The sequence below is a fragment of the Theobroma cacao genome, chromosome 7 (assembly GCF_053813885.1).
Source record: "Theobroma cacao isolate CCN51 chromosome 7, ASM5381388v1, whole genome shotgun sequence".
In the NCBI taxonomy this organism is placed as follows: domain Eukaryota; kingdom Viridiplantae; phylum Streptophyta; class Magnoliopsida; order Malvales; family Malvaceae; genus Theobroma; species Theobroma cacao.
In genome coordinates this window covers 13,670,786-13,695,723 of record NC_142645.1, presented here as the reverse complement: position 1 = coordinate 13,695,723, position 24,938 = coordinate 13,670,786, and the positions used below count along the sequence as shown (strand labels likewise).

General features: G+C 31.9%; 2 protein-coding genes across 2 annotated transcripts; both read left to right on the top strand.

The window, feature by feature from the left end:
• The first annotated feature begins 880 nt into the window (after positions 1–880).
• Positions 881–3,368, top strand: LOC18594703 (uncharacterized). Its single transcript, XM_007022330.3, has 3 exons — positions 881–1,163; positions 1,281–1,558; positions 1,793–3,368. Exons 1-3 carry the CDS (start codon positions 1,080–1,082, stop codon positions 1,854–1,856), a joined length of 426 nt encoding a protein of 141 aa, XP_007022392.2. The 5' UTR covers positions 881–1,079; the 3' UTR covers positions 1,857–3,368.
• Positions 3,369–19,153: 15,785 nt separating this feature from the next.
• LOC18594700 (uncharacterized) lies at positions 19,154–24,638 on the top strand. Its single transcript, XM_007022327.3, has 4 exons — positions 19,154–19,383; positions 20,450–20,742; positions 20,825–21,046; positions 24,335–24,638. The coding sequence occupies exons 1-4, from the start codon at positions 19,260–19,262 to the stop codon at positions 24,521–24,523; spliced, it is 828 nt and encodes a 275-aa protein (XP_007022389.3). The 5' UTR covers positions 19,154–19,259; the 3' UTR covers positions 24,524–24,638.
• The last annotated feature ends 300 nt before the right edge of the window (positions 24,639–24,938 follow it).

Below are 24,938 nucleotides of genomic sequence, written 5' to 3'. Positions count from 1 at the left end.
ATAGCACTCGGTTTCATATTAAATGATTTAGCATTCTAAGTTTTCAAATGTTAGAAAATATAACCATTGGAATCCCTGGCTGGAGTCAGTCAATATGCCTAAACCTAGTGACTTAGAATTAAATTAAAATTTTAGTCTCCAAGGAAAACAAAAACTAATCCCATCTTCAATCTTGGTTTTGTTAAAAATATTAGTAGATAGAGTATGAGTAAGGGTTGATTTAACCGTTGTTTCGTCTTCTCAAAATTGATATAAGATAATGTTGAAGATTTCAAAATTTTTTTTCTTCAACTTTTTTGTGTGAATTTAAAAGAAATTATATGAAATTGCCTTACGTACCACAAGATATAATTGTTTTTTGTTAGTTAAATTTTTTAAAACGAAGACTTTGACATATTCAATGGGACATCTACACGTTTTTGAATAGGTCAATTTAAAAGGTGTTTAACTTTAAAAATTAAAATTTAAAGAGTGTACTTGACAAATTATTGAATTTTTGAAGTGTTTTTTTTTTAAAAACCCATTCATTGTTTAACGGGGAAGTGTTAAAAAGAATAATAAAATAATAAATTCTTGATATAAAATTGACTGAAAATGTTAAGAAGTCTCCATCGTATTAGGTAGGAAACTTACCTATTCAAAACCCTTTAACGGTTAATTCCAAAAGAAAAAGTCACTACATAAAGCATCGAGCGTTTAATTCCAAAAGAAAAAGTCACTACATAAAGCATCGAGCGTCTCTGATAGCTGATTTCCTACTATCAGCTGGAAATCTTGCGATGTCGCACCGATTATCATACGATCTCTTTCGACTTTAAATTTAGGAAAGCAGCGCTCAAATTTCGAAACATAATGCTTATGCCCGTTCAAATTGGTCCAGCAAGCAGAAGAGGATTTCTAACCCATGTTTTGGTTTCAGTTGACCTTAAGGAGGAGGAATTAAATAAAGTCTACTAAAAAATAAATAAAGAACTATTAGGGCTGGATCGAACTATATATATATATGCATATGCCTGATGATTTACATTCACTTTTCCGAGTGTGCTAGGTAAACCAACACTGAAAAAAGAAAGAAAGAAATGAATGCTATGGCATTGAGCAAGAGAAAGTCTCCTCTGGCAATTCCAAAAGTGAGTCATGGATCGTTACAGAGGAAACATCAGGTATTCCAAACATATATTACTGTGATTTTTCTTTTCTTGATGTTTTCCTTTCTCTCAAAAGTTTCATTAAATGGTGCTTTTGAATCTTACATGCCATTCTATTTTTTGCATTAAAAGAGGAGGAGGACGGAGAAACTGAATGCCCGAATGAGACAGTTGCGAGCAGAGATGGAAAAGATCAGCGAAGAACAAAGAGAGATCAAAGAGGGCCAAATGCAGGTCAAACAAAAATTTGAAGCAATCGAGCAGGAATGTGATCAGCTTCGAAATGAGACTAACCTCATCATACAACAAAGTGCCAACACCCAACTCCGCCTCGCCCTCATGTTTCGGATCCTCAAGGCGAGGGAAGACCAAGACTTCAACAGAGCAGCACAGCTCACTCAGGCTTTGCGGTTGGTCTATCATTTCTTTTTCCCATTTCTTCCCTACATTCAAATGATAATTAGTATTATCAATTCATCATGATAAAAACTATGCTGTAACTTAATTGCTGTTTGCTTAAATATTTTCTCGAAAAGATTTTAGAAAAGAAACCCAAATTGTGCTTGTTGATTTTGAACCTTTTGGTTACTAGCAGTTCATTTTCTTTTCTTTTCTTTCTTTCTCACTCTTTGCTCTTATTGCAGTGAACTCGTAACAATGCAAAACCAGAAGATGGAAGGTTCGGTGGAAAATTTGCTAGGCAAGTAACAGTTAAATAAGGGTTTATATTTGATGCATGATATGAATGTGCTCTATACATGTAATTATGAATTACATGTTGCCATACCAATAATGCTGTGAAAAATTTAGCAAAGTCTTCAAAAATAAGTGAACATATTCAAGTGTTCAATCAGTTAAAAAAAGTTACTAAGTATGTATTAATCTTTTGTTTAACCTCTTTTGCACAAATCACTTGGAGAAGAAAATTTTTGAAGGATGAAAACCCTGTCCAAAGTTGTATTTTATGGCTTTGCTGACTAAGAATTCTTGTGGTTTTGGAGGATAACAGAGAGCAATTCCCCTGTTTCAGCCCCAGCTCTTTGGTTTTTTTGAGCTAAAAAGGGTCAATGACAACCCCCTTTTTGCCCTCTTTGGGCCAATAATCAGAGTGCTTATCCCCCAGTTTTTTGGCCCCCAACTCTTTGGTTTTGAAATGCTGGTTTTTTGAGTTAAAAAGAGCCACAACAACCCCAGCAGGTTCAACAATTGCAAAACATATTTTGGAGCAATGTTACTTGGCTCATCATATTTTGCATAGGCTCCCAAATTCTTCACTAAAATGTGAGAGTTGGATGAACATACAATCATACATCATGTTACGTAGGGCAAATAGCATTTTCTTAAAATATTCAAGTTAAAAGTAGATTCAAAATTCAGATCTTTCCAAGTGAATTTGATTTCAAAGATGCTTCTTCTCCAATCCTAATTTGTTCATTGAAAAGAGGATAAACATGTAGCCTTTTTTAAGGCATAATATTTAAAAATATCTCTAAACTATTTAAAAATTTTCAAATAAGTCTTTATATTTTTATTGCGTTCAACCAAGTTTTTATATTTTTATTTTAAACTCAACAAGCCTTTATATTTTTATTTTACATCAAACAAGCTTTTATGATTAATTATTGATTTATTCAAAACACTACTTGTCATTATATGCTTTTATGTCAACACTGAGTAGACATAAAATGACAATAAACATTTTGAGTAATTGTAATTAGTCAACCATTAATCATAAAGACTTATTTGATCAAAAATAAATTATAAGGGCTTAATTGAACGCAATAAAAGAATAAAGATTTATTTAAATTTTTTAAATATTTTTAAGACTTTTTTGAACATTATGCCTTTTTTTATTTAAGATTAAAATATGAATGCTTATTCTAATGATTAAGCAAAGTTTTATTTTCCATGGCAACATGTAATTCATTGTCAATGTATAGAGTTTGTACATTCACGGTGCATTCAATATAAACCCCATAAATAAATAAAAATAACGAGCGAGGTTCAATCTTTAAATCTTGTTCACTAGAGTATCAAGGTTTTTTTTTTTTTTTTTGTGGTTGTCATAGAACGAAGTTAATAAATTTGTATGTGATTTGGAACATATAAGAAATAGACTGGACTCGTCAGTGCACAAGAGAGAATCCAAATTGCTTGTACTCTGTTTTATTCCTTTTGTTTGGTTAATGTTAATGTAACTTGATTTCTGCTTTGATTTTATTTTGCGGCTTGATTTTGACTCACTATTTCCTCTATTTTATGTTTTAGTTCATGATTTTATCTTGTCAATTACAATTTGGTAATAAATGATTTATGAAAGTGATCAGTAGTTTCTTGTGGTTTTTAAGAAATTAAATACTTGTTAAATATAATATCTTAAATATTAAATTGTATATATACTAAATGCATTTAAGCATTTGGTGTGATAATAGATGCATATAATTTTTAGTTAAAGGGTCGGATTTGAATTTTAATTTCCTTAACATAAAATATATTAATATGATATAGATATAAAATAGGGACCAGATCTAAAAATTTTACTTGCATACTTATTAAAAAACAACTGAACTCAAAAAAAAAAAAAAAGAATAACCATGCAATATTTTTTTTTGAAATTATGGAAAATAGCTTCGGCAAATTCTATCATATTATAAAAATCTAAATATTTATTTGCAGTATATGAATCTTTTAATAGTATATAAAAGACTAAAGAGCAACTTATTAAGCCTAGATTTAAGTCATTTAATTGCTTTCTACTTACAAATACTTGGAACAAAAACAAGAAAAAAATGAAGAATTAAATGAAAACAATTCTTGAATTCCAAGGATAACAATATATGTCCAATATAATGTTGATATTAATTAGTGAATGAATCCAAGAAATATCAACCATCTATTTATGCTTTTATTATATAATAAATATCTAAAATAATAAGCAAATAACAAAATATAAATACTATCAAGGTGAGAACTAAGTGGAACTTTTATTTCAATCAATTGAATATATATGGATTATTAATTGGTGGATTTTGGAGTATTACCTAGCTAACGATTAAAATGAACTTTTTAGAAATAATTTTGAATCCTATATATATGGATATGATCTAGCTTTAAGATAAATAAAGAGAATTTCATCTTGTTAATTAATAGGAAATTTTCAAATCAAAAGACATGATCTCACATGTATTCCAAATGAAGCAATAATAAAATCTAAAATTTGAGGTATTTTAACTGAGTTTTGAACTTTGAAGTTTCTATATTAGTTTATCATAATCCATGCTCAATAATTTGTTTTAAAATTTTGTCAATAATAGATCCTTTTCGTCAAAATTTTTAATTAACCAATATAGCAAATTACCTAGTTAATTATAGACACCAAATTTTGTCGGGAGCAATTCAAGATTTTAATAAAATATTATGTAGATTAAATTAAAATTAATTTGATTTTAGTTTTGAACTTTGATTTGGGTATGTCTTTTTCGATATTTTTAGATTGATTTGTTTGGGCCTATTTTTTTAAATGAATGTAAATCTTAGTCCAATTAAGATTTCAATCATATGACCTTTGTAGCTCAAAAATAAATATAAGTCCATGAAAAATAAAAAGTATTTAAAATATATAAAAAATTAAAAAAAAGTAAAAAAAAAAACAAGAAAAAAGAGAGAAAGCTAGACCACCATGGCTCCAATTGGTAGTCGACTTTCACTCTTCTTAAGTCCCTAATTCCTATTGTTACCATGAACCAACTGCTTACTCAAGGGCAAATTATGCCAATTCAGAGTACAAATCCTTATGACTCAATTCTTGTGCCCGATTTGGATATCTCATAAAATAAGAAAAATTAATAGTAAACTTGTCAAAGTCAAGAGAAGATTTGGGAGTGCAACAAAGTTATGAACTTTTAGAGGAGTGCGTTATATCTATTCAAGGAACAGATATCTATAGTCCCGTTGATGCAACGGAATTATGTTTGGTGCTTGATATGGTTATTCCACCAAAATTCAATGTCCCCAATTTCATGAAGTATAATGGAACTAAATATAGGGATGCAAATGGGTTGTTGTACATTGTGCAGGTATCCAACATAATAACATAGGGTTCGGCTATCCTATATTTGGTTATGGAGCAAGTTCATGTCAAACTTTTAATATTCAACTTAAGTTCAGCTAGGTTTCGAGTATCACCCTAAGATACCCTAAACTCGAATTCGGTACTTGTAAAAGCCGATTATAAATAATATTATAATATTATATATAATGTTACAAAATTTTATAATTAGTGAGATTCAAACATTTGTCCTCTTTACCTTCGAGACAATCTTAATAAGCCATCTCAACTAACTTCCATTTTTTTTATGGTTTAAATTTTAATTGTTAGTCAATTGCATATGAATTAGTGTAAATTATCTTTTTATTCATGTTTTGGATTTGGGTTATTAAACAAGAATCCGTATACAAAAAATTTGCCTTGTATAATTGGGTATTTAAAGAATTTGGATAATTGACAGATAGTATTATATTAATAGTGTCACGACCCGGAACCTGCCTCAGGTCCATGACAATCGCCGCGACGTCCCGATTGACACTCATTATCCGAAATGCCAACCGGAACCCCGCAAGGCTTACATATCAGTTTCTTTCCTTTCCTGTGAGCAATCATTGTTAAATATCGAGTTTTTAGAGAATATATACTATTTTAGATCAAAAACAATCAAAATAAAATTTTCGCCACACAGGGGTATTTTGGTTATTTTTTTTTCAAAAATTTTGAAACTGGCTAAAACGTAATATACAAGTACAAAACACATAATTCATATTCAAAATGAGTTTAAAAGTCTAAAATCTTCATTTAAAACGAAATTACGGTTATTTGAATATAATAAGAAAATAAAAGAAATATTAAGGAAAATATTCTATTTTTTTATAAAACAATATTTATAGAGTTATACGTGAATAATTTTTATAGCGTAAAAGCTAAATAAATTTATACATACTGAAATACAGTAAGCCAAAATATTTAATTTAATTTACAATAACAAGAGGGCCCCCGAATAAACAAAAGTAAAGAGGACTGTGAACCTACGATTTGAAAAATGCAGATCCAATGGTAGTCCTCGATGAGATCAGCTATCTACAGTCTATACTGAACCTGAAATGGGTGGAAAGGAGTTGGGTGAGATTTTACAATCCCAATGAGTAAACAGACATTATCATAAATATCTAAAGGCGAGTAAAATGGAGGCAAGTTTAAACAACAAATTTCAACCCATTTCATAATGTTTTCAATTTATTTCTTAAACCATAAAATATTTGTAATTTACCAAAATAGTTGTTAAGGCTTATGTCTTTTATTAAAACAAGGCTCAAGCCAAAACTAACCCTCGGGGATACCTTGGCCGAAGTATCTAACAGAGTCCGCCAAGGGTGTTAAAATATTCACACGTGAAACACATTTTTTTTTTTTAAAACCAGCCGTCCTTTAGCGTTGGCCGAGTTACACATTCACGTGGGGGTTCGACGTGAAGTGAGCTCTAATACTACCCCGGGAGTTACCCTCATCGCCTCTACAACCGGAGTAACTATATAACTGGGTTTACCGTGCCCCTCTAATAGGTAGTCCACGAAAACCCGTCATTGCAGTGACTAACCCACCAATTTTAATAAAATTTCGACAGTATAACGTGGCTTTTATTTATTTATCCAGCCTGCATAGTAAAACAACTTACATAAATTTCCCAAATGCACTCACAAAATATAGCCACATATACTCATTTCTCATAAGCCATTCCTAGGAAAATATATATTTTTCAAGTCAGTTTGTAGCCTCCAATTACTCAATTTCATAATCAATACAATATATTTTTATTTATCACATTTATTCCTAAAACATCAAAAATCCCGTTTTCATTTCATAAAATACATAAAGGGCATTTAAAAATAAACTCTAGATAATTTACAATAATAATAAGTTTACTCACCGTTTGTACAAACGAAAAGCTTTCTAAGCGCCTCGATCACTACTCGTCGGGTACAACTTCTTTGCCTTTTCCGGAAGGCTCTCCTACTAGACACATTACAAAAATTTACACAATTCATCACATTGATGCTAAATCACTATATAATTAACTTAAATCCTATACTAATGCATGGTATGGAATGCAATAGCCTAAACTGGCTTAAACGCGGTATTAACCTATTTTTGGCACTTTGCCCGATAAATTGCTAACGCGCTCCATTTTAGCTCTAAATCATCCCATTCTCTCTCCAACATTTCTAACCATTAAATATCAGCTAATAACCTTCTAAAAACAACAAAATCAGCTCACTCCCTTCCTTGGAAAATTCGGCCAAAAATGGGACATTAACTCGGTAAATTTTCTACTTTGTTTTTCTATCACGTTTAATCGTTTTTCATCATTTTCTCTTCATTTCCCTTAGAATAAAATCAATTCATCATCATTGTACAGCATTGAGCATCCAGCCAAGAGTGGGTATTGTGAAAATTTAATGATTTCTTGCCCAATTTAATTTCTAAACACATTTAACTAACTAAAACTATCAATTTAACTAAAAATCAAAACCTAAAAATTTCAATTTCTCTCCCCTAGAATTTCGTCCAGCCCTTGATATCACTTTTTGATCTCTCTCCTCAAGCATGCTAAATGGAAATAAAGGCATAGGAAAGGTAGAAATCAAGCTAAAATAAAAAAATCTTACCGTTAGACGCGTAAACGGTCGAAAACCGCGAATTTCTCTTTGAATTTTTTTGTTTCTCTTTGGTTTTTCTTTTTTTCTTCCTTTCCTCTCTATTTCCTCTCTTTTTCTTCCTTATGGCCGGCCAGCACTCAAAATTTGGGTTTAAATGGCTGACTTTTCATTAAAATAATATTATTTCATTTTAAAAATGCCACGTGTCACTTTTCCATTGGCCCATTTTTAAAATTTCATCCATTTGTTTCCAAATTTTCACCATACACTTGTCTCATATATTCATAACTTAAATAAAATTCTCAGACTCATCCAAAGTCTCGGTGGAGTCATTTTTGTAATTTACACTTTTGCCCCTGTAAAAGTCAAAAATTACATTTTTGCCCCAAAAATTGAAAAATTGCCCATAGACATATTTTTCACCCCTTATACTCATACCATTCTCCAATTTGTCAAATTTGATCTAAATTCTCTCAAAATCTCAAATTTTGTCTGTGGGTGGCAACATTACGATTTTGCCCCTACACTCCAAAAATCACCAGAATTAAACTTTTTCACTTCCTATCATTAAATTATACTCCAAATAGTTAATCTTGGTCAAAAATTTCACTCCATGATCAAATTATTATCTTAGGTGGCAAAATGACGATTTTGCCCTTGAATATCAAAATTTCTAATTTTACCCCAAATGAACCCTCGAACTCCGAACAATCATTTTTAGTCATTCCTGAACTATAAAATATTAAATTTCATCCTACAATTCCTATTTGAACTAGTTCGAGGTTAAATCAATTTAAGTGTACCGTTAGGTACAATATCAGGTTTCGTCTATTCTTAGGTGCTTTTCTAGCGTAATAACATGCTACTCAATGCATGTATGTCATGACATGTATTTATAGGGTCGGGTTTTACAAATAGGGTTCAGTTTTGGATAATATTTTGTAATTTTATCTGAGTTTTAATAGGATTAGGATATCTTGATAATTAAATGATTTCAGGGTCTAGTTCCTTAAAAATAGTTAGTAGCCTACCCATTTACATCCATAACCAAATACCCAATGACTCATATTGTAAAACCCCTTATCTTAGGTAGAGATTAGTTAAGTAAAATCCTACTTGGTGAGCAAAAATTTAAACATGTTTTAGGGCTAATTTCAAGTTTTTAAGTGTACAAGTTCTTACGAAAGAAATATAGGTCAAAAGAATGTATTTTCAAAGTGAAAATTTACATTTTGGAACAAAAGTATCAATATATGATAGACAAGTATCAATACTTTCTACCCAAAAAGCTTTCAAAAGGATTTAGATGAATAAATATCGATGCATGAAAACTCAAAAACTCAAGTATTGATACTTTCTCCAATATATCGATACTTGCTACCGTTTTCACAAAAATAAAAGAAATTAGTATTTTCTCACTCAAAAATTACCCTAAAAGGCATATTTTCATTAGTTTGAAACCTCAGTCGCCTAATTTCACATTTCTTTCTACTTTCAACTCTTTCTTACATTCTTTTGCCAAAAATTTCCATTTTCGAAGATTTGAAACTTGGCTTGGGTTTTTCCAACTATCAAAGGTAAAGTTTCCAACTTTTAATCTTTCAAACCCTTGATTTCTATTACTGATTTTAGATATGTCAACAGATTTTGTGTTTTCCTAAGGGGTTAAGAATTTCTAGAAGTTTTACTCTTTTGTGGCTCACCAAGATAAGGAGATAACAACGATTTAAATTTCTATACTACTAGTTAAGTGAAGAATAGTGGGTTTAAGCTAGAAAGTTAAATTTAATCGAACTCAACAATTTTTGAATTAGCGTAGGAAGATTCCTACATGATTTGTGGTTTAAGTAATATTATTGATGATTGTTGAATGTTTTGGTGCTGTCGCAACTCTAAAAAATTCTCTAAAGCGAAGTTTTGCTTTAGTAGAGGTCAAGTGCTTCAAGGTGAGTAGATACACCGTTTCAAGTATTTTATTATGTAAAGTAAAGCAGGATTTATTGAGGTGTTTATCTTTCATGATTCAAATATTGTTTATATAACAATAATTTCAAAGGTTTAAATCCAAATGATTTCAAGAAAGTTTTGAACCTACTATGTATGTAAATATTCTACTATGTATTAACTATCAATAAGATAGAACAAGCCCTTTCAATGGTTTCCTTCAAAATGAGTTCAAGTTGTTATAATAAGTATGAAATGCATGTATGTTAGATAAGGTGTCTAGATGGATGTAGACATTCCCACTTATAAGCCTATGGAATGATTATGCGATATGTATATGAGCATGTGATGCATGTTATTTGAGATTTGTATGTGATATAGTTCCACATACCCTATGAGATTTGTAAAATATGATTTGTGTTGAAGGTGTTACAAGTTATGGATATGTTAAATTCTTTACACATATGAGGGCCAGATATGGGGCATTGTACCACACGCATATAAGGGTTAGATGTGAGGCATGTACTACACAAATAGAGAAATATGAGATAGTGAGGAATGTACCATTATCCTCTGTATGAGTGAGACAAAATGCCACTTAATGTGCACAGAGTAATCCAAGATAGTGGGGATTAAACCCTATTTGCTTTGAGTTAGGACGGACTACCACTTATAAATATTTGAGTTCTAATTGATTTTTAGGAAAACTATAGAGGTTAGACTCTAGGGAGATTATGTATAAGTTATGAATGAGAACATGATATGAAGTAGTAGAGAAATTGATGGAACATGGTTTTGTGAAATCTTACCCTAAATAAGATGACAAGTTAGGAAATCCTTAGGTGAGCCATTGGATTACGTATTTTGAACATCAAACTTAGTGTTAACCTTCAAAGGAATTCATTGACACTTTTGGTTTTTTGTCACTTATGAAGTAGAAAATTTTCTAAGTTTGGAAAAGGTCAAAATATGTGATTTTTATAGAACAATCTTTTGAAAATAAAAAATGACAGTAATGATTTACTTGATTTTTAGATGACCAAAAATGATTTTTTCATAATTTTAGAACACGTTTGCTATGGTAAATGCATGTTGCAAATTTAATTTTAAGTGAACATTTTCGATTTCGTTCTTAAAACCAAAATTTAGATTTTGATTCTTTTGGATTTTTTTTATATTTTTATTGAATATAAATGGAGTGTTTTTTGCTTATTTACATTAAATATCTTAAGTAAATGGAAAGTAAAAAAGAAAGAAGTAAAAATGAGGACATTATTTAATATAGATAAACTAGGAAGGTTTTATAGGCAATCTGTTTAAGAAATTGCATTCTATTTCCAATGTATTGATATACGTTCATAATTTATTGATACATATGGTCGTGTATTGATACATGTTCATTATTTATCGATACAATTTTTTCAAAACCAAGTGTATCGAGACATGGTCCAAATATATTGATTCATTTCGTCATTTTTAGAAAAATAAAAAAAGGTAAAATTGTATTTTCACACTTAAAACTATAAATATCTCACATTTTTCGAGGGTTTCAACTTTCATCTATTTTTCTAAAGTATTTCTCTCAACTTAAGCTCTCCCAACCAATTTTTGATGCAAATCTTCATATTTGATCATTAAAAAATTTGGTTTTGAGTTTAAATGGTAACAATGACATTTTTATTCTTTGGAAACTCTAAATGTTGATTTTTAATTTTTGAAAATATGATTTTATTACCCATATTTTCTATTTGTGATTAAAACTTAAAGGCTTTGTGATTTTCTTAAGCATCTAAAGCTTAGTTAGGGTAAAAATGGAAGATTTATGCGTTTCTAAGTATGGGTTTTAGCTAAAAAATTAGTTTAGCTAAAAACAAATAAATTTTGAAAGTGCCCAAGATGATTATTTTGAGATTTTTATTTTAGGAATTGATTGTAATGAATGTTATGATAGGAACGCTTGAAAACTCTATGAATTTCGCAGAAAGAAGAAGGAGATAAAAGAGAAATGAGAAATTTTCAAGTTTTAGGGCTTTTAAGTCCATTTTAAGTTGACTGTGCAGTCTAGGATCAACTATGGAGTGTCTATAGTCAATCTTGGACCAGTAGCTTTGGTATTCTACCCATTTCCTTTTCATACTATTGACCATAGAAGGTTTACAGTAGCTCTTGGACTAGAATGTCCATTTATGCCTAATTTTCCTCAGAAGATCAACTATGGAGGATCAGTAAGTTGACATTTCCTCCATTTTTCCTCCCTAGGATTGATTATAGAGGGCTCATAGTCGTTCCTTGGGTAGAACCCTTGATTTTCCTTACTTTTTACTTCACAGGATCGACCTTCTATGCACCAAGATCAACTTCCAAGGTCTAGACTTATGAAACTTGTTTCTTTTAAGGCCTAATCACATTCTAAATCTCCCCCACAATCTTCATGGTTTTTATTTATGAATTTTCAAGGATGAAATTGAGGTTTTCAAGTCAACAAAAGTATTTTCTAAGCTCATCAAGTTAATTGTCCAAGTGACAAAATTTACGAGTTTCACATTCTCCCCCCCCCCCCCCCCCCTTAAGAAAAATTCATCATCGAATTTAAAACAAAAGTTACTTACCTTAGTTTTGAAATTGGTGGGGGTACTTTGTGCGCATCTTATCCTCAACTTCCCAATTCCTCAGAGTGGTTGTGCCAAAGGACTTTCACTGAAGCTACATCCTTGGTATGCAGTCGTTTTACTTGTTTATCCAAAATATTTACTAGCATTTCCTCACATGACAGATCATCACCTAAGTGGATTTCCTCATAATGAATCACATGAGATGGGTCAAGGTTGTACTTGCGAAGCACAGACACTTGAAACACTAGATGAATACTAGAAAGATTTAGAGATAATGCCAATTTATGAGCCACTGCTCTGACTTTTTCTAAGATCTCAAAAGGTTCAATCTATCTTAGGCTTAACTTGCCCTTCTTACTAAATCTTATGATCCCCTTAGTAGGTGAAACCTTTAAGAAAACATATTCATGTTAGCTTTAAAATTATTATAGTTTTGATTATGACAAAATGATCAAATTTTCTTGAACATTATTTAAGTGATCCTTGACAGGTTCTTGAAACAATTTAACTTCTATACATTTGTTCTTACATAGTTACAAGCCTGACTCGTGAAGTTACTGAACTATATCTATAAGCTTTTATGACTTAAGTATATGAGTGCTTATGATTCTTATTTATTAAAGTCTAATTTAAAGATTAAAGGACAATCTAGATGCACTCATTAAGGGAGAGTTTTGAATATCTTTTTTAATGATGACATAAAAGGAGAGAAGAAAAATTATTTTAAATTGAGTGTGATAGGTTTTCATGTTTAATTTATGTGTTTGATGCTTAGTTATAGTTTTATTGAATATTATGTGCTAGTTATTATAGATATTCAATATATCTTATTTAGCTACTGTTGACATTGTATATCTTGTTTAGCTATTGTTGATATTATAAATAGTGTATTGCAAATCTTTAAAGAAAACTAGATGTATTGACTAAGGGGGAGTAACTCATTATGCATAAAGATTTGAAGTATTCATATTGAACATAAAAAATGCATTCTTAATCTAGGAGTGTTTTGTCATCATCAAAAATAAGAAATAGAGAATGTTGACTCTATATGTTTTTGATGATAACAAAACATTCCCATTCATTGGTGTCTAATTTTATTGTTTAAATGTGTAGGAGAAAGCTTAAATTCATTAATATATTTGGCATTTGAAAGCAAGTCAAGATGTTTGTTCAGTTGCAAGATGGGTTCATTAGTTAAACAAGCAAAGAAGAACGAGCCTTGATGAAGACAGATTAGTCTTAACTGACTAACACAAATTCTTAATCAATTAAAGCAATTTTGGGCGCTACACTAAGGATAGACAGAAAGGTCTTAACTAGTTAACACAAGATTTAATCAATTAAGAAGATGATAGATATAAACAGAAGCCTCTTAGTTGGTTAACCAAGGTAGTTAGTTAGCTAAAATCCAAAAGTAAAGATCCAAAATGAAGGGAGTCAAATTTATAAAAGAACAATTCAAGAAATGTCGGATGGCAAACATATCTCATTTGCTATTTAAGGGAAATGGAATATCAGCATTACCAAGCTAAGAGAAGAATTAATCAAACAAAGAAAAGTTGGTGAAGCTAGTTGCTCTAGAAACAGTAAACTCTTAATCGATTAAAGTTTTTCTTAACTGATTAACAGAGTAAAGCAGACTGCGAGATAGAAAAGACTTAATCGATTAAGAAGTATAGTTAACCAACTAAAAGCTCACTGTCAGAAAATTTGAATTCAAGCACAAAAGATAAAATAACTGCCAGAAACGGTTACTTTTTGTCTCTAAACTTCAAAAGTGATTTTTCAAGTATTTAAAGCCTCTTAAACAGTCAAAAATCAGAGAGACAAGTTATCCAAAGTGATTTTGAGCTTAGAAGACTAAAAACCTTCTCTTTACACTTGTATTTCACTCCTATCCTTTGAAAAAGTGTTTGAGCTTAACTTTGTACATCTTAAATCAGCTAGGTGATCATTTGTACTTCATATTTTCTCTATTTCTTGTTTACTTAGAGTGTGAGAGATACTCCAAAAGGTAGATTAAGCTTGGGTCAGCTTTGTTGTTGTTATAGGTTATAACTTAGCCTTAGAAAAGTTAGTTTTGGGTTTTGGTTGATTTTGTGAAAAATCATTGTTCAAGGTTGTGGTTGAGCTTGTGAAAAGCCATTTTGGGTTTTGGTTGATCTCATGAAAAACCATTGTTAAAGATTGTGGCTGAGCTTGTGAAAAGTAATTGTAAAAGCTTGGTGGAAGCTTGGGAATTTTATTAATTTTAGTGAATTGGTTTGAAAATCCTTGATTAAGAGATCAAGATAGTGGATGTAGGTCAAGAGGACCGAACCAGTATAAATCATTGTGTTTTGTCTACCTTTTTTATTTTCTTTTTACTCTTAACACTTAAATCATTCCTCCAACAAGCTTTAAACTTTTATTTTCAAATTCGTTTAATCAACTTTTTACGTGGAAGGAATTTTAGTGTTATTCCAAAAGTGTTATTCACCCCCCTTTAACACGCTTTTTGGGACAGACAATTCACCCACTTCAAATTCTAAGTCTCGACGCTTATGGTTAACGTATATTTTTGTCGACTTTGAGCTATCAACAACCTATCTCTAATCAATCAAATCTTGTTGATGGCCTCTTAAACCATTTTCGGTCCATGTAGCTTCTTTTCACCAACCTTAAACCAAGCGATAGGTGATCTGCACTTATACCTATATAATGCCTCATAAGGCGCCGTTTCAATGCTAGCATGGTAACTGTTGTTATAGGCGAACTCTATCAAAGGCAAGTGTTGATCTCAAGTAACTCCAAAATCAACAACATAAGCTTGTAACCTATCCTCCAAGGTTTGTATAGTCCTCTCAAATTGTCCATTGGTCTGAGGATGAAAAGCAGTGTTGAAACTTATCTTGGTTCCCATAACCTCTTGGAACTTACTCTAAAATTGACTAGTAAACTAGGTACCTCTATTCGAGACTATGGTAATTAAAACTTCATGCAATCGCATTATCTCCTCAATATATAGCCTTGCATATTGGGCCACCCCGTGGGTAACCTTCACTGGTAAAAATGAGCAAACTTGGTCAATCTGTCCACGATGACCCAAATGGAATCATACCCTTTACTAGTGCGAGATAACCTTGTCACAAAGTTCATAAATATGTGCTCTCACTTCCATTCAGGAATGGGTAAAGGCTATAGTAAACCTGTGGGCCTCTAATGCTTTGCCTTAACCTATTAGCATATTAAACACTTAGCCATGAACTTGGCTACATCCTTCTTCATTCCTTCCCACCAATATGCCTCTTTTAAATCATGGTATATCTTGGTGGATCCCGGATGTACTACATAAGCTGACAAATGTGCCTCCTCAAGAATCTCCCTCGTTAGACCATCCAAATTTGGCATATAGACTTTTTCCATAGTAGAGTAATCCATCGGTATCTCTAATTAAATATTGCCTTTTACTCCTTTGAGTCTCATCTAAGGCCTTAGTCACCCATTCATCTTTATCCTAAGTGCTTTTTAATACGATCAAGTATCATAAGCCTAACTCGAAAGTGTGCTAATATAGCATTAATATCATCGACCTTAAGATGTATTCCCATATCTCCTAAACCATAGATGTCTCTCACCAAAAGTCTCCTACCAACGGTGACATGGGCTAAACTCCCCATAAACTTTCGACTCAAAGCATCGGTTACCACATTGGCCTTGCCAAGATGGTATAAGATAATACAATCATAGTCCTTAAGCAACTTCATTCACCAACGTTGCCTAAGATTGAGATCCTTTGCTCGAAGATGTATTTGAGACTCTTATGATCTGTGTAGATCTCACACATCTCCCCATAAAGGTAATGTCTCTAATCTTAAGCTCGAACACAATGGCATCTATCTCTAAGTCATGGGTGGGATAGTTTTTCTTATGCTTTTTCAACTGTCTAGAGGCAAAAGCTATGACTTTGCCATGTTGCATTAACACACATTCTAAACCAACACGTGAGGCATCATAATAAACCATACATCCACTTACTTTCTGCGATAGGCTAAGTAGGGGAGCTAAAGTAAGATAATTCTTAAGCTTTCCAATGTTCTCCTCACAAGCCTCGTTCCATTAGAACTTCACATTCTTTTGAGTCAATCTAGTCATTGGTGCTACAAGTCTAGAGAAATCCTTAACAAACCACTTATAATATCCTATTAAACATAAAAAGCTGCGAATCTTCATCACAGAGATTGGCCTTGGCCATTTCTCCACTACCTCTATTTTCTTTGAGTCTACCATAACTCTTTTTTTGAAAATCACATGACCCAAGAAACTAAAGCTATCCAGTTAAAACTCGCACTTGGAGAACTTGGCATACAGTTGGTGATCTCTCAACACCTAGAGCACAATCCTAAAATGTCATTCATGTTCCTCCCTATCACCTCGAGCATACCTTCATGACTTTTATTAATGAAATTTCAAGGATGAAATTGAGGTTTTCAAGTCAACAAAAATATTTCCTAAGCTCACCAAGTTAATTGTCCAAGCAACAAAATGTACGAGTTTCACTGTACTAGAACTGAAAAGAATGGTTTGGATATGGAAGGACAATCCCTAAAATGTTTTAAAGCTACTTGTGAAAAATGAAATTCTTTGAATGCTTCTAAAACAAGTTCCAGTAGAGAAGAATTGACTTCTAAAAAGTGAAGTCTCGATTCTAGCAAAAGGGAAATCAATATTTCTTCAATGTAATAAGAAGGAATCAACTTGTCAAAGAGCTAACCATTGATTTTTTTGAAAACAGAAACCTACTGGATTGAAAGAATCAAATTGTAAAAAAGCAAAAGTTGATTCCTATGAATGTAAAAGCACAAAGAAGAAGCATTGAATAGAATGAATCGACTTCTCAAGTCTCCAATGATCAATTCCTTGAGGCAAAATTATGAAAAGTTAGAAACTTGCTGAAGAAGCTAAAAGGGGATATTTTGAGTGGGAAAACACAAATTTGAAATTTCAAAGTGATGCTCAAGTACAAGAAAGATAGAGTACTCAATGGAATAGTGATTGATTCTTGGAAAATAGAGGGCATCGGGCACAAAATTAAAGCAGGAATAATCGACTTGTGAAGAATGGAAAAATCAATTCCTTGGAAATAGAATGCCCTAGGGTACAAAAGAATCCACTTCTCATATTGGCAATGATTGATTCCAGAAGAATGACAAAGTTGATTCAAATGGCCTCAATGTTTGAAATTTTGAATTCTCATTCTCTTTGACAAGTAGATTTTGAGTGAGGCTATAAATACCTCCAAGAACTTCATTTCAAGGAGAGAAAAGAACCAAGAAAGAAAAAAACAAAAAAAAAAGATCTTCACTTCAAAAAGGACAGAAAAGCTTCCATTCTCAAGTATACACCATTCTCACTCTACAAAATCCTCTCAAAAAAGAGTATTTGTTCTTGAGCTTATTTTCCTTGATCCGCTTAATTCTCTTGTACACCAAATCTGTTGATAGGTTATACCTCCTTGAAAAGGTACATAGGTTATACTTGAACCTTGAAAAAGTAAACTTAGTTATACCTCTATTAAAAAAGGTAGATAGGTTGCGTTTTAACCTTGAAAAGGTAGTGATCCATTGATAGGTTGTGTTTGATTCTTAAAAGGCACTTATTTATTAAAGTTACACTTGAATCTAGTTGAGAAAGACAATGGTTAGTGGATTTAAACTCTTTGTGATATCAAGGAAGAGGACATAGGTATTGGGAGGTCAAACCTTTTTAAAAATTATGGTTGAGTTTTTTTCTCTATTCTCTTTCAACTTTACTTGCTCTACTTTTCTTTCTTTGTACTTATATTGATTGTTGATCTAGTTTAGTGCTTAATGTTTTTATCTTTAACAGTTTGCAAAGAAAAGTGATTTTTTTTTTTTGAAAAGCAATTCACTTCTTTTTAGTTGTTGTGCTACAAGCTTCTTTATCTAACACTTATATTTAACTTGTTAATACAATTTTATTTTATAATTCAAATTTATTTCAAAAGTGATTAATTTTTACTCCTAATCGAATCATTGACTCGATCCATGACCTTAAATAATTACCTTTTACACCTCTTATATAAAATCTTAAACCAGCCACTGCACATAAGAAAAGTGCACTATGATCCAAATTACACCTTATAGTTTTGACAAAGATCAGCTAACATAACATAGAATTAAGTGAGTTTGAGTTTTGTATAATCATGTAAATCCATTTATGACACGAAATAATTTGTTTCCCATGGGGATTGATCTACTTAAACTGTATATGATATGTTTATATACGTTTAATTAATCATTTCATCAAATTAACCCACATTACTCAAGGTATCTAACCCTTTTAAACTCATTTATTGAATTGATAATGCATTTTAGCCCTAAGAACTCTAAAACGTGTGAACATTTCATTCTAATTCTTTGCAGAAAAAATATGTGGTGGTCTCATTTTGTTCTAGATGTCTTAGATCACTAAAAGGATTATTTAAAACATATTACAATTAGATTCATTTGACGTGAAAGAGAAGATATTGATTTTTCCGAACAATAAATTCTTTCAATAGTAAATAAATAATATGCAGATAAATAAAGAAGCTAATTAACTAATACAGACCACCATCTTTGACTCCAATGCATGTTCTTTTTCATTGCTTTATAAATAAATTAGTGCAGCTTTTCACCGGTCCTTTTCAACAAATTGCCAAAAGATTCGATATGTTTTGCAGAATTATATATACGAAAAAAGAAAAAAGTTAATTACCAGAGACAACTCATCAAGTACTCATTTCTTTTTCCACTGAAACCCCAGCAGCTCATCTTCGTAGGCAAGGAGTATTTTGTTGAACTCCATGGTTGGAACAGGGTTTGAAGAGATCGATCCCAAAGCATTTTTTAGTAGCAGTTCGTCGATGGAGGATTTTGGGGAACCAAGTTCCGATGGGACGAACTCCTATCAAGATCTTGAAGCAAGTTGTAAGTTTTAAATGTTTCCAATTTTATGCTTGTCTATTTGTTGATAGCTTTTATTGAATTTTATGCTTGATTTTCAGAAACTGAGATATTTTTTAATCTGCCATTCTCTTTCAAATCGAGAACTGCCCCTTCTCCCATAATTTATTTTCAGTTCCAAAAACGCCTTTCAATTTGTAAAGAAATTTTTTTTTTGGGAAATTTTTTTGTTTTTGTTTTTAATTCTTTTATATATATATAAATGTTTATTTTAATTAAAATTTTAATGTTTTTTTGGAGGATGACACTTTATCTCTTTTTGTCTGTTAGAATTAGTGAAAAGGGTATCATATAATAAGATTGATAAGCGTAACCGATTATACATGAATTATAATAATTCTAGCATGATCATATCTGATCACATCTGTGCCTATCAAAAGTATAGATCTTGGTTCTTTTTTTTTCTCCTTTTCCCCAAATCTTAATTTCTATGATCTTGTTATGAAATCCTCACAAAAGCCTCTTTCGCGTGTATATATATAGATATCTAAATCAATAATTCTTTCTAATTAGTAAAAGAATAAATTAATGAGAACCCAGCGACTTTCTGGAAGAGAAGAACTAAACCAAATTAGAAATTGGAATAATTCGACTCAAAATGTTTGGTGAAATTCCCCAATAAAAGTTCATATGTTCTGAGGAATCTTTAACTTTATAAGCTTTAAAAATCTGCATGTTAGTTTGTTACACTATTAGCTGCAATTCCTAACCCAAGTTTCCATTGCAGTATTTCACAACATATCGGTTACATTACTATTTACTAGGATAATGAAATCTTTGGAAGCTCTTGCCTACCATTTCATCCCAATTGAGTCCATGTACTTTATTGGATTTTGGGTTATCTATTTCTATCCTCCTTGCTGGTGTACAACTTAATAAACTATATTGCTATATTTTGATTTTTTTTTTAATTTTTAGGGACTGGTATTTGAATCGGGTTTTTTTTTTTTTTGCAACAGGGGGTATATGTACTTAACATTGAGTCAAATGCTTAATATAACCCATATCTTGTTTTTTGTTCTACTGACAGTGAAAATGGAAATTCCTTCACCAGAATTATTGAGTTCTATCGATTCACTACTGTCTTTTGATCCATCAATGCTAAATCAGACAACTGGCACTCAGTTTACTGGACAACAATATGATCAACATGCAACATCTAGTGTGATGGCGTATATTAATGAAGCAAACATGCACTTAGGGCAGCAAGGTTCAGATATATCCTTAAGTAGAAGGTCCAAAATAAATGATGCTGAAGTTTTGACAGATGACAAGGTTGCAAGGAAAAGACAGAGGGATAGAGATTACAGAGAAAGATGCAAGGTGAAATATTATTCCTTTTTGTTATCTTTTGTTCAGTTCTTATGGTATGTCTCATTTAAAATCTTTAATTTCTCACTTACAGAAACAGAGAATGGAAATGAAGGACAATCTAGAGGCACTTGGTGAAGAAAATGAACATTTGGAGAAGGAGAATGAATCTTTAAAGGGGGAAAATGCTTTGATGAATCAAACTTTAGAATCACAAGCAGAAGAGATTAAACAACTTAGAAATGATCTCAATAATACGAAGTTTGAGCATGAGAAGCAAAATATTCTGGTACAGATACTTTCATCAGAACTTCTAGTAAGTGCCTCTCTCTGCCTTAGTTGTTCTCTGAAGTTTTTTGTTTCCCCTTTCTTTTCCTTAATGAGATATGTCTTACTTATTTGTTTAATATAGTCTGTAGTATTATGCAGATTCATATTGGGGAAAAGATATATTTGCTTTTTCTTGATTTCTCAGGGTTAGCTAACTGATATGGTTTGATTTGTTTATAATTAATTTTTTTTGCTGCGAATATAGTGCATTTCATTAATCACCAATCACATGTCACAATGCGAGATATTAACAAAATTACATTTCAAGAACATCAGACCCCTATATCCCACATTTGTTCCCCTTGCACAGCAAGTAAGCCTTGTAAAAAACCTACCCTTGAAACAACCCATTGGGATAAAAACCAAGGGTAAGTAGAAAAGAGTACTTAACCATGCAAATCACTAGGAACATTCCCAAAACCCATCACCCGTTTGTAAACTATGAAGCTTCCTCGTCTTTTAGCAGGCACTCTTTGATTTTGCTCGGTAACTCTACACATCTTCTCCACAACACATGATCCTCACTGTTTACTTTTACATGCTGGGCCATAAGGTGAGCAACACGGTTCAGTCTCCTTAGGCATTGAGAAACTTTTCTGCAATTCACCTTCTCCATATAATCAGTGCAGTCTTGAAGATATTTCCTAGAGCACCAGAAAATTTCTTCTCATTTAGCTGATTCACCACCGTCACGTTGTCTAACTCCACCTCTGTTATTCCCATATTTTCTCTACTGCATATCATCCAGGGACGGTAACTCTGCATCCTCAACCTTACCACCAAAATTAAACTTTGCTCAACCTGCCCAAATCATCTCACCATAAGCATCTCGCAAGACAAATCCTGCTTCCATAATTTTTACTCCATTATTGACAAAGATCACAGCATCAGTGTTTAATTTATTTCCTACAGCTCTTCTCCAGTGATCATGAATTCCTGTTATCATTTCTTCATTTATACCACTCAACTTGTTGGCACTCCAAAATTCCCTGCAAATGTCACACCCCATCTCCACAACAGCCATAGGATCCATTTTCTGCACTTTGAAAACCAGCAAATTCCTAGCCTTCCATAAAGCCCATAATACACAAATTATTTCTTCTGCATCCAGTATTTCAACATTCAATACAAGCCAAATTATCCAATCAGCAGCCGAATCAAAATGCTCTTTAATATCCCGAAATCCCCGCTTAGAATAAAGACAAGGAGCTCTTGCATACTGACAATAGCACAAGCAGTGAAAATATGTTTCTACTTCCTCCACACAAAGGGACATGATGGTTCCACATTAAGCTTCCTTTGTATTAAAGCTGCCCTCGTAGGTAAAATTCCTTTAATAGCGCTCCATGTAAATAAAATAATTTTCCTAGGAACCTTAAAGCTCCACAGATTCTTTCAGACAGTCGTTGGATTTCTATTTGAAGAGCCACTACCCATCTTAAACATATTAGAGCTTTGCAATCGATAACCAGTTTTTACCGTATATGCACCATCTTTGCTATCAAACCAAATTTGCTTATCATTAGGCATCCGAAAACTCAAAGGAATTGATATTATAAGCTGACTTTCATAATCTGCAAAGCAACTTCTAATTTTACCTTCATTCCACCTGACATAATTTTGATCAATTAACTCACTAGCCATCATATTTCCTGACGCACTATCCTCACAAACAAGCACGGGTCTAGGAGTGTCATATGGAACCCAACAATCATCTCTCACTCTGTTTTCACTTCCATTATCCACTCTCCACATCATGCCTTTTTTGATTAAGGATTGAGACTCCCTAACTTATCCAAATATAAATTGGGTTAGTCCCCATCAATGCACTCATAAAATCAGTACTAGGAAAGTATCTTTCTTTTAGCATTCTAAATGCCAGTGTGTCTTCTTTCATCTACAACTGCCAACCCTGCTTGGCTAACAATGCCAGATTATAAGCTCGTATATTCCTGAATCCCATACCTCCACTATGTTTTGACAGACACGTGTTGCCAATTTTTCTAATGGATCTTGTGGTCCTTCTTATTCCCACCCCACCACTATTTAGCAATCACCGAGTTAATTTCATTACAAAGTGACTCTGGTAATTTGAAGCAGCTCATTATATAAGTGGGAATTGCCTGCCTGCAATGGACAACAGTTTGTTCTTCCAATTTGATATTCTCCTTGTAATCTTCTCCTTGACAAATTGGAATATCTGTTTTTTAGACCCACCTCCTATTAATGGCATCCCTAGGTATTTGCCTCCCTAATGATCATTATTCATGCCCAACATTTGACATACCATTGCTTGCTCCTCATTCCTTGTATTCCTGCTGAACACCAGATCTGATTTTTCTAGATTTATCTTCTGTCCAGATGCGATTTCATACCTTCTGAATATATCTTTTAGGACCTGAACTTCTCCCCTTGGCTCCTTAAAGTTCCCTCAACCTTTTGTATATTCTCTCTCAAAAAATGATAAAACCTTATTTTGTCTCTCCAAGAACTTATAATTTGGCCCCTCTTTAGGAATTTTTAGTATGGTAAATTTGATGGTTGTTGCTCTTAGATTCAATCAAAATAATTTGATTTTCTTTCCTTTCAAAAAAAAAAATTACCTGTTTCCAATGCTTTTTTTGTTACCTTATAGTGAATTTGTTTTTTCAATTAATTAAACATGCATGTTGGCATTAATTATTATGTCAAACTACTTTTTATGTAGACAAAGAAAATGCAATTAAAAAGAAGTTCAACTAGTTACTATATATGTTGTTGTGCACATAAAATCAATTGTAAATTACAAGGATTTTTTTTTATTTCCTACCAAGCTTTTCTTTTTTAAACCTCAATCCTTTTAAAACCTTGTGTAACTTCTATTCTTTATCTTTTGAAAGAATTTATTTGTTAGACTAATTGTATTCGATATTTTATATATCCAATAAGTTTCTTTTAATCCTAAAAAGATATTTACATTTTTTTATGACTGAAATTATCATTTAATTTAACTTTAATACTCTTGTATTTAGATTTTTTTTATTAATTTATACTTTATCTTGGTTTTGTCAGAACAAAATTCTTCCCTTCACTCCCACCTTTACTTCTTAAGATTAACACTAGTAGCGACTTGAGCTCGGAAGTTTGCGTAAACTTGTTTTGTTTGTATACTTTTAAATTTTAACTGTAGCTTCTTTGTTTTTATAAAAAAATAAAAATTTTCAAAATAATAATAATAACAAATTGTTACTTACAAGTATATGTGGATCCTTATCATCTTTCGATTTCTTTGTAGGCCAACCCTGACCTTCAACATGAAAATCAAAACCTCAAAGATGAAAATGTTAGATTGAGGAATGAAGTCGACATTAAGGATTGCTCATCACAGCTTATAAAGGAGAATGGAAGCCTGCGAATTGAAAATATGGTACTCAGGGTGCAAAATGGTGCTCTATGTGAGAAGATTGCCAATGATAGTTGTTAGAACAAGTAAAATTGAAGTTTACTTACTTCTATTGAATTTTTGTTGATAATGCATTTATAATACTCGTATATAATTTAATGTTATTTTCAAATATATATGGGGAAGGTTGATTGAATCACTGTTGAAAACAGTGTAAAGATTTCTTATGAAGCCATCACCTCCAACCATAATTTCCTTCTCTTTCTTGCTTCTGTTAATATCCAAATTCACAATACTTCCAAAATTCTATGGAGTATCAATATCTCTGTTAATACCATCGACATCATCAATCCCCAAACATGCTGCCATTGACTTCTACCCTGTAAGCTTGTTTGAAATTAGAATACTTGTGTCAAAACATGCATACCTTACACTTCGAAAAGTACACCTTTGAGTCAAAACACAAAGAATCTAAGGGTTATCATCTAAATATAAG

Bases quoted from the DNA above. Each gene is read 5' to 3' on its own strand.
- LOC18594703 (XM_007022330.3), top strand. From the start codon at position 1,080: ATGAATGCTATGGCATTGAGCAAGAGAAAGTCTCCTCTGGCAATTCCA. The intron at 1,164-1,280 runs GTATTCCAAACA...TTGCATTAAAAG, and splicing joins CGTTACAGAGGAAACATCAG to AGGAGGAGGACGGAGAAACT. The intron at 1,559-1,792 runs GTTGGTCTATCA...CTCTTATTGCAG, and splicing joins CAGCTCACTCAGGCTTTGCG to TGAACTCGTAACAATGCAAA.
- LOC18594700 (XM_007022327.3), top strand. From the start codon at position 19,260: ATGGTTGGAACAGGGTTTGAAGAGATCGATCCCAAAGCATTTTTTAGT. The intron at 19,384-20,449 runs GTAAGTTTTAAA...TTCTACTGACAG, and splicing joins TCAAGATCTTGAAGCAAGTT to TGAAAATGGAAATTCCTTCA. The intron at 20,743-20,824 runs GTGAAATATTAT...TCTCACTTACAG, and splicing joins ATTACAGAGAAAGATGCAAG to AAACAGAGAATGGAAATGAA.